Below are 14,669 nucleotides of genomic sequence, written 5' to 3' on the forward strand. Positions count from 1 at the left end.
CTGACAAAATAGTGATAATACTAGGCGTTCGTGAAAGGTCGACATATTTTGTCCTAACGTTTCCCCCACAAAGGATGGATTTGCATCAAAGAAAACCCGGCGTCTTTGTACTTCCGGAATAGTGTTTTGCTATGCGAAAAACTTTAACTTTAAGTTAATTCTTAATATTACACTTTGCAAATTTGATTAAATTTTGTTGCATGCTTGGATATTCTAGTTTTCTTACAGTTTTACTCAAAATATGGGAGACCAGCTCAAAGAACTACGCGAAAAGTCTTTGAAAAGATCCCAGTTATCACAGAAGAGGAAAGAGTTACTGGCAAAAGCGGTAATCGATCAAAACATCTCGTCAAAACCTCTTATTACCTGCTGGTCAGAACACTTCCTGGTCAAAATGTCCATTATATGCATTTACTCAGAACCATGATAGCATTTACTCATTGCAGCATGATGGCCTTGGATAAACCAGTCAGCAGTCGAGCCAGAGTACTCTGCTGTTCTAAACGGTTACTAAGGAAGGTCGACGACAGTCACTATTCACACCCTTGTTTTGGGTTCGTACACAATAAATATAGCATATCTTACCGTAATTTCACTTGAAATCCATATTTCGTAAAAGGTACAATTTTTTAATCACAAGATTTTCATCAAGCATTCAGTTGCATTAGTAATGTTCAAACAAAACATTTTCAATACACGTTTGCATTGGAATTTTTCCAGCATTCTTAAAACGGAAATGTCATGTACCCAGTGTATGGTTATTGTAAGGCGATTCAAAGTGACATTGGAATACTGACGTCATTCAAATTCAAAATTAGCTATATTATTACAATGCTTTGCCACATTAAAATAAAAACTGGTCTACTAACCTTGACCCCTGTCAAATTTCTATAACAAGCGGACGTTGTTTACAGGTTGGTATTTTGTTATTTTTCATAATTCTGGACAAAATATTAATTTTAAATTTCAAAAGATGAAAGAAATAAAAAGTACCTTTTGTCAAATATATCATATAAAAAAATTACCGTTGGATATGTTTTATTTACTGTGTACGAAGCCAAAACAAGGGTGCGAAAAGTGAGGGCTTCTAGAATTTTTATAAAATCCACTAGCCATGGGATCAGTAATTTAAAACATTTACTAGCCACAATTAAAAATCCACTAGCCCTACTTTACTTTACAATAAATACAATTTTACTAATGGTAATAATCAGATATGTCACCCAAAGAGGGAGATAGAGTTTAAAAACATGAAGATTTGAGAGTTAAGGGGTGGGGCCAGGATGTTCATATTTTTGCAAAATAGACTTAAATGTAGCATTTGACAACTTTTTTTTCACTAGCCGTCGGGCATGGTAATAATAGTTATTTACTAGCCCAACATTGAATATCACTAGCCACGGGAGTGGGCTGCCATAACCTAGAAGCCCTGCTAGTCATTCCGTGCCATCCATTTCGTAACATAGTTTATGGTCATTTCGTACCATAGTGCTTTGGTAATTTAGTGCCACAGTCATTTCGTACCATAGGTAAACGTACCTACTTTTTACCATCTCGTACCATAAAGTTTGGTCATTTCGTACTCGGTATCTTATTTTTGCCGTGGAATGCCACTTCTTTTTTTTATTGTTGACGAATAAACGTTGACGTGTAAACATACCTTGTAAAGTGAGCAAAGGTTTAAATGAATAAAGGTTTAAATAAATAATAGAAGTAAATTAACGATGAAATGTGTTTCAATGGCCATTAACCCTATTGAATTAACTTTTCTGAACATATGTATATTGCCACATGAAGGTGATAGTTTATTTTTAAGACGAACAGACAAGTAACCCATGGCACTGATGACCCCCCCCCCCCATCTTATATAGGCCTAAATCCTTGGCCCGTTTGTTTATCTAACACAGTCTTCGTGGGTAATTAAGGTTTTTCTGAAATCAGCTTGTCTTAGAAGATCTTGATACGTTATTCTAACACAAGATGCTCGTTGGTAATTAATATTATGATGAACGGAAACGTGAGGAGATAAAAGTAATATATCATTTTTTTCTTGTTCTTTCTTTCTTTATTAAGGGGTGGGCTTCAATATAGGTGCATTAACCTAATGTTTATTTTTTAAATCAGTAATTCGACATTTTACTATCTGTCATTCAACTAAGCTGCACAATAAATGATTGAGGTACGAAATGACCAAACAGACATGATACGAAATAACCATGGTATGAAATGACTTGGGTACAAAATGACCAAATAACCATGGTACGAAATGACCAGGGTACGAAATGACTTGGGTACGAAATGGTAAAATTGGGTACGAAATGGCTATGGTACAAATTGACTAAAGTTGGAACCATATTGTTGACAACTACATGATAAATTGCTCTCCTACCTTTATTTACTATTGGATTTTCCCCAAATTTAGTTTAGACACAAATCATAAAAAAGCAATTACAGTAACACAGATTCCACAAAGGAAACTAACGATGTTGCTCATTAATTTTGGAAATCTTAATAAATTATTGTAACTGAAAATGATATAAGAAATTATTTGCACTGTTCTGTTGTGCATAATGTTTCATGTTTTTCAGTTTGGAGTGGGTTCCCCAGATGGTTTAAAATCTGTTCTCAAAACAAAAGACGACCAGGACGATACAAAGAAGGAGAAACAAGCTGGGTAATACTGCTATTTGCAGTTATAGTTTTAATTAATTTTTTTGCAACCAGTGAAGGTTCAAGCATGCTCTCCTAGACTCAGTGCAGCTGCCTGTCAAGAACATTTAGTAAAGGCAGAATTACACAGAAAGCTGACTTACTATTAAAATGGTCTAACAAAATATTGCCAGAAACTTTAAAAATATTATTTTTTCTGAAAAGTATTTTATTCAGTCACCTATATTGTCATATATGTTGTGTTGTTATATTATTGAATTATGATTACTAAATTGTAAATTGGAAGAAAAAAAACCTTTTTATTTTTAGCTAATGCTAATGTTTTTTTAAGTTTAAGAAATTGTGGTTCATTTCTTAACCAATTTGTTGTTGCATGCTTTTTCATTTGCATTTAACTGGCACACAATGAACAGTGGTTGACATAAATATTATCCACTATACTTGGTACTATACTATAATAGTGTACAGTGTTGTGAAATAACCATGTTTGTCGCGTCATATCGATTTGCAAGGGAGCAGGATTTTGATCACTCAGTAGAGTGCTCGCATTATAGACTTTGATAAACTCACTCTTTATTTTTAACCTGTATCTACTTGCAGTGGTGAGTCTAAGGGCTCTGATGTGAAGAATAAGACCGATGAGGAAGAAAATAAAACACCTTCAGCTGGACCTAGTAATAAAGAGAAGGAGGTTAAACATGTTCTCTTTATTCATATGTTGTGCATAAATTAACATATTTAGTGCACATTAAATGGGTTATATTGTTGGGGTTTAAAAATATATGTTTTCAGTAATAAGCTCCAAAATCAGTAACAGTTAAAAATATGGACGGATCCAAGATTTTTTTATAAAATACTACAAAGGGCAAATTTGAGTTCGACAAAGGCAAATGAGCCAATCACATATAAAGAAGCAAGAACTGTAAGGGAGTTCTAGGGTATGCTCTCCAAAATAAAGATGTCCAAAGACAATTTTGGATCTTATTACATTTTATTTGAAATTAAAAATATTTTGAATGATGAATGTTACAACCTAAATGTAGATTTGTGTGTAATAAATTGTTCATGTCTGAATAACAGATTTTTACCTATTTATATGAACTTTATTTATTACTTAATGTTTGTTATGTTCTGTTTTTATGTCAGGGTGATGAAGAGAAGTTTGATGATGATACGGAGGAGATGTATACTGATTCCAGTACATTTCTAAAGGTTAGTTGGATTGGCTTTTGTTAAAAACAATGGCTTTTCAGGTATTGCTCTGGGTGAACAGAAAGTTTCGCTAAATTATCTATTATTAGACTTTAAAATTGTGAAACCCCAGTCACTTCCTAACAAAATAGCAAGTATTGCCTGATATTATTTAATATTGAAATAAAATTTTCCAATTGTTTTTAAAATTCACAATTGGTAAACAAGGTGAGCGCCACAGCTAGCCCTGCTGTTTAAGAGGTTAATGTAGTTTAGAGACCACATTAATTTGAAAATTACAGTTGGTAAATAAGGTGAGCGCCACAGCTAGCCCTGCTGTTTAAGAGGTTAATGTAGTTAGAGACCACATTAATTTGGAAATTACAGTTGGTAAATAAGGTGAGCGCCACAGCTAGCCCTGCTGTTTAAGAGGTTAATGTAGTTTAGAGACCACATTAATTTGGAAATTACAGTTGGTAAATAAGGTGAGCGCCACAGCTAGCCCTGCTGTTTAAGAGGTTAATGTAGTTTAGAGACCACATTAATTTGGAAATTACAGTTGGTAAATAAGGTGAGCGCCACAGCTAGCCCTGCTGTTTAAGAGGTTAATGTAGTTTAGAGACCACATTAATTTGGAAATTACAGTTGGTAAATAAGGTGAGCGCCACAGCTAGCCCTGCTGTTTAAGAGGTTAATGTAGTTTAGAGACCACATTAATTTGAAATTCACAGTTGGTAAATAAGGTGAGCGCCACAGCTAGCCCTGCTGTTTAAGAGGTTAATGTAGTTTAGAGACCACATTAATTTGGAAATTACAGTTGGTAAATAAGGTGAGCGCCACAGCTAGCCCTGCTGTTTAAGAGGTTAATGTAGTTTAGAGACCACATTAATTTGGAAATTACAGTTGGTAAATAAGGTGAGCGCCACAGCTAGCCCTGCTGTTTAAGAGGTTAATGTAGTTTAGAGACCACATTAATTTGAAATTCACAGTTGGTAAATAAGGTGAGCGCCACAGCTAGCCCTGCTGTTTAAGAGGTTAATGTAGTTTAGAGACCACATTAATTTGGAAATTACAGTTGGTAAATAAGGTGAGCGCCACAGCTAGCCCTGCTGTTTAAGAGGTTAATGTAGTTTAGAGACCACATTAATTTGGAAATTACAGTTGGTAAATAAGGTGAGCGCCACAGCTAGCCCTGCTGTTTAAGAGGTTAATGTAGTTTAGAGACCACATTAATTTGAAATTCACAGTTGGTAAATAAGGTGAGCGCCACAGCTAGCCCTGCTGTTTAAGAGGTTAATGTAGTTTAGAGACCACATTAATTTGGAAATTACAGTTGGTAAATAAGGTGAGCGCCACAGCTAGCCCTGCTGTTTAAGAGGTTAATGTAGTTTAGAGACCACATTAATTTGGAAATTACAGTTGGTAAATAAGGTGAGCGCCACAGCTAGCCCTGCTGTTTAAGAGGTTAATGTAGTTTAGAGACCACATTAATTTGAAATTCACAATTGGTAAATAAGGTGAGCGCCACAGCTAGCCCTGCTGTTTAAGAGGTTAATGTAGTTTAGAGACCACATTAATTTGGAAATTACAGTTGGTAAATAAGGTGAGCGCCACAGCTAGCCCTGCTGTTTAAGAGGTTAATGTAGTTTAGAGACCACATTAATTTGGAAATTACAGTTGGTAAATAAGGTGAGCGCCACAGCTAGCCCTGCTGTTTAAGAGGTTAATGTAGTTTAGAGACCACATTAATTTGAAATTCACAGTTGGTAAATAAGGTGAGCGCCACAGCTAGCCCTGCTGTTTAAGAGGTTAATGTAGTTTAGAGACCACATTAATTTGAAATTCACAGTTGGTAAATAAGGTGAGCGCCACAGCTAGCCCTGCTGTTTAAGAGGTTAATGTAGTTTAGAGACCACATTAATTTGAAATTCACAGTTGGTAAATAAGGTGAGCGCCACAGCTAGCCCTGCTGTTTAAGAGGTTAATGTAGTTTAGAGACCACATTAATTTGAAAATTACAATTGGGATTAATCATCATCAGTTACTTTATTAATTAATTTATTTCTACAATTTTGTGATCTTTTTTTATTTTATAATGTTCAAACAGTCGAACCATTGCAAGTCTGCACTATGAGGACACTACTGTGACAGAGTGTTTTATATAATTATATCCAGAAATAGATACAATGCATGAATACTACATTTAGAGTGCTATAAATATTGTTACAGAATAAACAAGATTAATAACAGTTTTTGTTCACTGATGTTGCTGCAGAAGATATGATTTGGTGTTATTCCACATAATGTATGATTATAATATTATATTGCTGATCTCTGCACTTAATAAATAATGAAATTTATTTATAAATTACAGGGAACACAGAGTGCAAACCCTCATAATGATTATTGTCAAAACTTCATGGACACTGGAGAACGACCTCAAAATTTCATCAGAGATGTTGGTATGTAAACTAATGTTGCTATGGTTAACACTTCCTTGGTTTTAATGGGGTATTGTTAATTGTTACATATCTTTTACATGTTTTGAGTTAATATAAAAGTTTTTTTGAAAAACAAATTCATATTGGTAAAACATGATAATCTTATAAGCAAATATATGAGTACAAAGGCAGATGCTGAACTTGAAGTGTTAATACTCGTGTAATAGGAGTAGGACCTAAATTTGGACAATATTGTAATGTGAATTCCTTCAAAACCAAACCCTCAGTAAACAAGAATTCCCTCAAAAAATGGATATTTGTCAGTCATGTGATTTACCCATCTTTTAACACTAAAATTTACTAGTCGGATGTAATCATTACGGTTACCCGAATTGCTCCAAATACAATCCCAGCCGAACACGGACAACTAATGCAGTGTGCTCACATTCAAGTTAGCTGTCAGTGTTACATTTAATCATTGTTACACATAGTCTGTATCCTGTTGACAAGAATTGATTTAACTGTGATCCCATTGTTCAGGGTTCTTGCACGTCCTGGAAATCCTGGAATGTCCTTGCATTTCATGATTTTAAAATCCAGGCCTAGAATGTCTTGGAAAAAGCATTAAATTTAATTATGTCCTGGAAATCTAGGCCAAAATTTGGTGGAGGTTTTTTTTCCCTCATAACCTGTCTAAATTCAGACACCAATTTGTTGTAAAAACATTCATTGATGGAACATTTCATGTCATGGAAATTTTTTGAAATATCCTGAAAAAGTCCTGGAAATATCCTTGTTGTTTGAATTGACTTTACTTTTGCCAAGTTTATTTGATTGCTGGTATAATGTTAAATTACAAATCATTTTTCAAAATGCCTGAACATACTGCAAAATTGTTGATATGTATGTATGTATACTAATAAACCCGTATTCTGTTTATAAAGGTTTAGCCAACAGATTTGAAGAGTATCCTAAGCTGAGAGAGTTGATTCGCCTTAAAGATGAGCTAATATCTCAGACAAACATCCCACCAATGTAAGTTTTAACCTTCATAATGTTTGAGCATCATGTCCGCAGTTTTGGATTAGGATGGCATGTCTCCCTTACAGCATTCCCGATTGGTTACTAAGAATAGTATCCAGTAATTGTTTAGTTTTCATTTACCGTAATTCAGTTTTCAAGAAAGACAATAATTTATTTATTTTATAGTAACAGAAAAAGTCACATTTGTTTTTGTTCAATTATACCCACTTGTAGATAAAAATAGTGTTCCATCAATATTTAAAGGGAATAATTCTTTAAGAGGATATTTTTCTATCAATAATCAGGTTTAGACTTTTTGTGTGGAAGATGTTATTGTGATCATTTGCTTTGATTGTTTAATAGGTATTTACAGTGCGATCTAGAAACATTTGACCTTCGAGATCTTGGTAGTAAATTTGACGTCATTTTGGTAGAACCACCACTCATAGAGTATCAAAGAACCAAGGGTGCAGTATTTGACAAATACTGGAACTGGGACGAGGTGAATATGCCCTTTGTATATTGAAAAAAAAGGGAAAAACCTGTAACATATCATTGTCAAGCTATAGTTTAGATTATTAAAGTTATTCAAAAGAAGCAGTGACTCATTTAGACACACGTCCAGTTATTAATTGCTATACAGATTGACACCAAAATGTAATACATGTATTTGATTAAATAAGTGAATTTTAGTTGTGCATCTTAGGATGCAATCAATACATGTGTAATCATCAAATATGAACCAGGGCAATACACTGCACTGTTACGCTGTGGCGGGACCTAGCCCAGTGGTACAGCACTCCCTTGCTACTAATCGAAAAATGTAGTAGGTTTCCTCTCTAAGACTATATTTAAAAAATTACCAAATGTTTGACATCCGATAGCCAATGATTAATAAATCAATTTGCTTTAGTGGTGTCCTTAAACAAAACAAACTTTTTAACTTTTGCATTGTTAATCTGTGCATTCTTTATCAGCATATATTTCTTTCAAGGTGACCTTCAGGTGAGCACTCACCTGAGGTGTGATAGGATTGATCTCCTTAGAAGACCCACTGTGTACCCCCCCCCCCCCCCCCCCCAATGTCCCTCCCCCATTCCAGCCAGTGCTCCATGACTGGCAGATGAAATTTATATTCTACCTGTTGGCAAGTACATATCAAATTAAAGATTCCATTCTGTTGTTGTAAAAAAACATTTACGGTGTGATGTGGTTTACATCTTTGTAAATTACAATAGGTTTGAGTACCCTAACATAGGTGTCAAAGAAATTTTTGATGATTTCCTAAGGACACAGACATCTTTGAACCAAAATGGATTCAGTGAATACCATTCTATATTAATTTTAATGAATCTCATATCATTTGTCTTGTGATTTATGATTGGATTGGATTGGATAACATAACATATTAATGTGCCTATATCCAATTAAGGTTCAAGCACATCTCTCCCAGGCACAATCTCTGACTTCGCCAGTGACTGGGTCCGAGACAGAAGGGGTGGGTGAGGATGGGGGGTAAAGCTGAAAAGGGGCAGAATTTTGAAAATAGCAATTAGTGAAAAAGTTAATATATTTAAAAAAAATAAAAAATAAAAAGTTAACAAGCTAAAAATAAAAGAATTGACTGCTCAGCCGAATATTGATATAATTTGTGATTTAGAATTTTACCCAAAAAGAATGGGAGATAACTCCTGTATTAGATATTCACTTTGAAAATAATCTGGCTATAATGTATCCATATTGTTTGATTTATCTCGTAGGAAATGTTATTGTATGGTCATTTTAATGAAATTTCATTCCCCTTTTGACATATTTTCATTTTAGATACAGCGTCTTGATATTCCTAGCGTAGCCGCACAGAGGTCATTTCTGTGGATGTGGTGTGGTAATGCTGAGGGACTGGAGGGAGGCAGACAGGTAAATGATTTATTGTAAAATATTAGGGGTAAGACTGAGCAGAAAAACGTTTGCTTCACGTTAAACCGAATGATCAGACCTGGAACCAGTCGGATAGTTTGCGAACATTAGTATCGCTGTTGCTGAACTTGGGGCAGTAGTGAATCAAATATTTGAATAGTTAGTGAAGACTGATGCTGGCTAGCTGGACATTAAGCTATTGACCATGAAATAATATCACCATTCTATATACTCCATAAATAAGACTCCATATATCGCAAGCCATCGAACTGTACAGATTTGGAAATCAATGGAATTAAAAGACAACTTAATTGACATGAAAAAACTTCATTATTTCATCAAACCGTATGTTTTTAGTGATAAGCTATCAATTTCAACAGTAAAATATGTTTTTAAGCTTTATCCAAATTATTTTTCTGCTAGTGTTTGAAACGGTGGGGATTCCGAAGATGCGAGGACATCTGCTGGATAAAAACCAACATCAAGAACCCTGGACACAACAAGAATCTAGAACCAGATGCCATCTTCCAGAGAACCAAGGTAAAATGGCTTCAAATTATCCCTGACATTTCTGTATATGTGATCTGGGACAATAATATATATCTCTAGCAATCACCCAAGGGTGTGAACAGAAGATACCTGATGTGGGTCTGAGACACCCTTCACACACACGGGTAGGTATTCAGTTTGTAAAGACATTTACCTGTGATATGTTATAGTTTTCAAAGCTCTTTGCACTGAATTTTTATACTCAAGGGAGTTTATTGACTACAATATTTTTTTTCTTCAAAATTTGATACTAATTCTCTCCCCCCCCCCACCCACCCTTTTGAGCAGGAAACTAACTCATTACCATAATTGAGTCATGAGGAAAGGAACAAAAATATGTTTCAGCGTTTTTTTTTAATTTTTATTAACAGCCGATTTGCTGGTCATTGAAAAACCAAGTGATTTCTCTGTTTGATTTCCTGTATGTTTTAGGAACACTGCATCATGGGAATCAAGGGCACAGTAAAGCGAAGCACAGACGGGGATTTCATTCACGCTAATGTGGACATTGACTTGATTATTGCCGAAGAACCAGAGTATGGCTGCAAGGACAAGCCAGTGGAGATATTCCACATCATAGAACATTTCTGCTTGGGCAGACGGCGTCTGCATCTGTTTGGGCGGGATAGCACAATCCGCCCCGGGTGGTTGTCGCTCGGACCAGAAATACAAAGCAGTAACTTTGACGCTGATGTGTACGCCAAGCTGTTTCCTGATCAGGACAGCACGTTGACGGGATGTTCAGAGGAAATCGAGAGACTGAGACCGAAATCACCCCAGCCCAAAAACAAACAAGGAAATATGGGGGATAGGGGTAGAGGAGGAAGAGGGATGGCTCGGGGCGGGCATAATATTCGAAATATGAGGGGCGGACATGTCATGAGGGGGGCACGGGGTGGAATGAGAGGGATGGGTAGGGGAAGTTTCAAGCCAAGAATAATGCACGGCCGACCAGAAACTAGAAATGATGCGAGATGATAGAATTAAGTGAATTGCAGTGATAAAAAGAGATTAAACAGAGTGGTTGGAATGTTTAATTCAACTGTTGTGTACTGGTCAATGTTTATTTTGATCAATACATACTATTAGAACTAAAGGATTGTATAAGATTTGAGAAAAGTCCCACCAAACTAGTGGTATGGTACTTAAAGAATTATATATTTGTAAAAAAAAGTGAATTAATAATGCATATGCCAGACCAAGGTTCATTACATATACACCCTTTAAAAAGTGCTTAAAATCGGCCTGAGATAAACCTGCCTTGAAGTTGAAACAAGTAGGTATGAAGTGCTGGAGTAGAGGAAACATTGTTGAGCATGAAAGCAATACTGTCTACTGTCAAGTTGGCCTTTTTTCTCTTTTCTTTTTATACTTTTCTTCCCTTTAATACATATTATCTCAAACTATAGTGCAGATTTGCCTCAATATAGTGAACCATTATCTATAACGCATTCACAACACGTGGGGCTAAGGTTGCTCGAACCCAAATGTTCGAGAATGTTCCAAATTTACCAAGTGGCTGTTGTGTACATGTATTTGTAAGATATGTTCCTGGGCTCCGTTCCACAAAGTAATCTTGGTGCCAAGATCACCCTAAGTGCATATGGTCATTATGACACCAATAGATTGAGTATACTTTAGGGTTGGATTTCAATTACAGTACAATCTCATTGGCTTCAATGCGGAATGGTTGAACATACAGCTATGCTCGATGTCCCAAATTTTTCTTTTAAATGTAGGACCCACAGAGTACTAAAAATCTGTGTGTGGGTATACAGCTTCCGTTCTGTTTATCCAGGAGATAAAAATGGGGCCCCAAACTTGTTACTGACAAGCTCACCTGAGAACACATTGAATTTTGGCTATTTAAATAGAGCATTTTCCAGCCTCCTGAGCACAATAACTGGAAAAAGTGAGGGGTATAATGACTCCTGAAATAAATCAAACCATGCTAGCTGTAAATTGCTAGCCTTCTGTTGCACAGTAATGTTAATTCTGTCGGAGGGAAGGCCGTTTCACAAAAACCTGTTATTCATTAAATTTAAAATGGCAACAATACAGCCTTTCGTGTCACAATTTCACTCATTTGACAACTGACCAATCACTCGGTCACATCATTGCCTTGGACTATTGTATAACTAACTGAAAGGCAGATTGATTGGTTTGCATTGTTTTAACAATGCCATTTATAACACTTTATGTTCCTGCAAGTGGCATTAACTTGAACATGAATAGATCTGATGCAATGGTTGAACAAGGCATCTCAAGTTTTTACCTCTGTTAACCATATTGCTTGGTTACACTAGTACAAAATAATTTATGTTTTGCAAATATAATTTGGTTAATCATTGGGCAGTGTTACCAAAATGTCCAAATGCTAGGTTCAAAGTAGCCGAGTCAGACAAATTAAGATGCCCCAATGAGATTCTACTGTAAATTGTTAATGGTGTGTTGATCCAGAGAGATTCTACTGTAAATTATTTTATTAGTTTTCTTTTGCCAGTGGGAAATAATTATGTAAGTTTACACTACATTGTTGGTGCAGGCAATAAAAATAGCACAATGCAGTTTCGACCAAAGTTGGCCATGTAATAAAACTATTTTTTTAATACAAGTCTTAGTGAGTTGTGTTTTTGTGCCATGTTAGAATATATTGTTGTTTTTCTTCCCTTGATGAATCTCCTTGTAAACCTGATCATTGTTGTGTAACCTTGGCATGTCAAAAGGATGTTTTCACCATACTAATGCTCTGAAGGAAGAAATGTTTTGTGTAAAAACATACTTGACATTGGTTATATTGTTGAGAATTACACTTGAGAGGAAACACATTGCTACTCTTTCAGAAATGCAACCACTAAGGGGATCTTTTATATACACCATCCCACGACAGGACAGCACATACCAAAGCCTTTGTTGCACCAGACTAATACTCTAAAACACTGGAGACTAAATATCTGTCCTCATATTAAAAATGGTGATAACGCGTCAAGGCATCATTATTTTTATTGAAGTTGTAGTGATGTTTGTTTTGCACTAGTAAAATATAAATATACATATATATAGTTATATAATTATATATATAGTTATATAAACTATGTAACTATATATATATATATATATACTACTTAAAAGAATTTAAGGGTCAAAAAGTTATAACCAAACAAGTTTCAGAGTGTATTAGATTGATGATGTAAAATTACATCAAATTTTTTATTTATTGTTCCATATTTACAAAAAAACACAAATAAACGTCACTGTATACAAGAAAGTCCCATGACATGCTGTCAAAGTTAAAGGTTGTCAAACATGGATTTTACACATTAGAACATTCGTTTAATAGTGTGTGAATCCACCCCTGGCGCGAATACACTCGACACATCGTTGCCTCATGCTGTTGATCAGACGTCTGAAGAACTCTTGGGGAATGGCCTGCCACTCTGCCATAAGAAGTTGACCCAGATCATGAAGGTTGGCCGGAGGGGCATGGTTATCCTGAACTCTCCTGCCTAATTCGTCCCAGGGGGACTCTATTGGGGCCAAGTCAGGCGAATATGCTGGCCAATCCATCCTGGCGATACCTTGTTGTCTGAGAAAGTCCGTTACCACCCTGGCGCGGTGGGGTCTGGCATTGTCATCCTGCAGAACCGCCCCGCCACCAATCTGCTGAAGGCCTGGGAGAACCAACGGCCGGATAATCTCATTCAGATAGCGGATTCCATTCAGATTGCCATCCACCACATAGAGGGGGGTCCTGTGGTGGATAGAGATGCCGCCCCACACCATGACGCTGCCACCACCGAACCGGTGACGTTGTCTAACGTTAACGTCAGCGAAGTGCTCCCCAGGACGTCTGTAGACACGAACCCGACCGTCGTTGAACTGGAGACTAAACCTGGACTCATCAGTGAACATCACTCGACCCTACTGAACACGTTGCCACTGCACCAGTGACGTCTGGCGTTCTGTGACGTGGTAGGAGTGGTGGTCGAACAGCCTGGCGACGGCAGCATAGATTATTGGCTCTCAGACGATTGCGTATGGTTTGATCAGACACTCTAGTTCCAGTTGCAGTCCGCAAATTGTCACGTAATCGGCGTGCAGTGGTTGTGCGTTGATGTAGAGCCATATTGGTGATGTAGCGGTCCTCTATTTGTAGTGCTTCGGGGTCTTCCCGAACGTGGACGATTTCGAACAGAATTCGTTGCTTGGTACCGTTGCCACAGTCGGCCAACGACACTCTGACTGACACCAAGTCTCAGAGCAACATTTCTTTGCGTATTGCCATCCTGAAGCCAAGCAATAGCCCTTCCTCGATCTTTGATAGTCAGTTGAAGTCGTACCATTGTCGAATTTGGAGTGTGCACCGTACACGAACGCAAACTCCAATTATACGGAAATTCGGCATTGGAAACATGGAATACACATGCAAAGCGTGCACATGAAGCGCTTTGTGAAAAAGCAAGTTATGGGCACTTAGCAGACCTTTCGCTTTCGCCCTAATTTACGTGCAAATGTAAGCATGTTTTCGCCATTAGAACTAGTCGACAGTATCAATGACAGTGGATTTTAATTCATTTATGGGTTGCTTAGACCGACTTTCGTCAAAATGGAACAATACTATGCGTGACATTATGGTCTAGCTAATATAATTGACATTCAGAAAATAATGTCGAAAATATCGTCTGACCCTTAAATTCTTTTGAGTAGTATATATATATAGTTATATATATATATAATTATATTTAGTTTTGTTTTTTCTAAGTGCAAACAAGTGACTGGTTTGACTGAACCTCACGAGGCAAAACCAACAAATTCTAAAATGGGCGAGAATTTCATTTTCTTGCAGTTATTTAAAAATAATTTTCAACTAGACTCATA

At 36.4% G+C, this 14,669-nt stretch overlaps 1 protein-coding gene across 1 annotated transcript; it reads left to right on the top strand.

The window, feature by feature from the left end:
- Window positions 1-96: 96 nt before the first annotated feature.
- Window positions 97-12,405, top strand: LOC121378680 (N6-adenosine-methyltransferase non-catalytic subunit-like). The gene is made up of 10 exons (XM_041506962.1): window positions 97-328; window positions 2,589-2,674; window positions 3,271-3,361; window positions 3,817-3,882; window positions 6,236-6,323; window positions 7,247-7,337; window positions 7,689-7,827; window positions 9,150-9,242; window positions 9,666-9,782; window positions 10,224-12,405. Exons 1-10 carry the CDS (start codon window positions 242-244, stop codon window positions 10,767-10,769), a joined length of 1,404 nt encoding a protein of 467 aa, XP_041362896.1. The 5' UTR covers window positions 97-241; the 3' UTR covers window positions 10,770-12,405.
- The last annotated feature ends 2,264 nt before the right edge of the window (window positions 12,406-14,669 follow it).

The sequence above is a fragment of the Gigantopelta aegis genome, chromosome 8, assembly GCF_016097555.1.
Source record: "Gigantopelta aegis isolate Gae_Host chromosome 8, Gae_host_genome, whole genome shotgun sequence".
NCBI lineage: Eukaryota > Metazoa > Mollusca > Gastropoda > Neomphalida > Peltospiridae > Gigantopelta > Gigantopelta aegis.

What these genes read in the sequence shown, in the direction of transcription:
- LOC121378680 (XM_041506962.1), top strand. Translation starts at nt 242, where the DNA reads ATGGGAGACCAGCTCAAAGAACTACGCGAAAAGTCTTTGAAAAGATCC. An exon ending in AAGAGTTACTGGCAAAAGCG is followed by an intron (nt 329 to 2,588) that starts GTAATCGATCAA and finishes CATGTTTTTCAG; the next exon opens with TTTGGAGTGGGTTCCCCAGA. An exon ending in GACTGGAGGGAGGCAGACAG is followed by an intron (nt 9,243 to 9,665) that starts GTAAATGATTTA and finishes TTTTTCTGCTAG; the next exon opens with TGTTTGAAACGGTGGGGATT.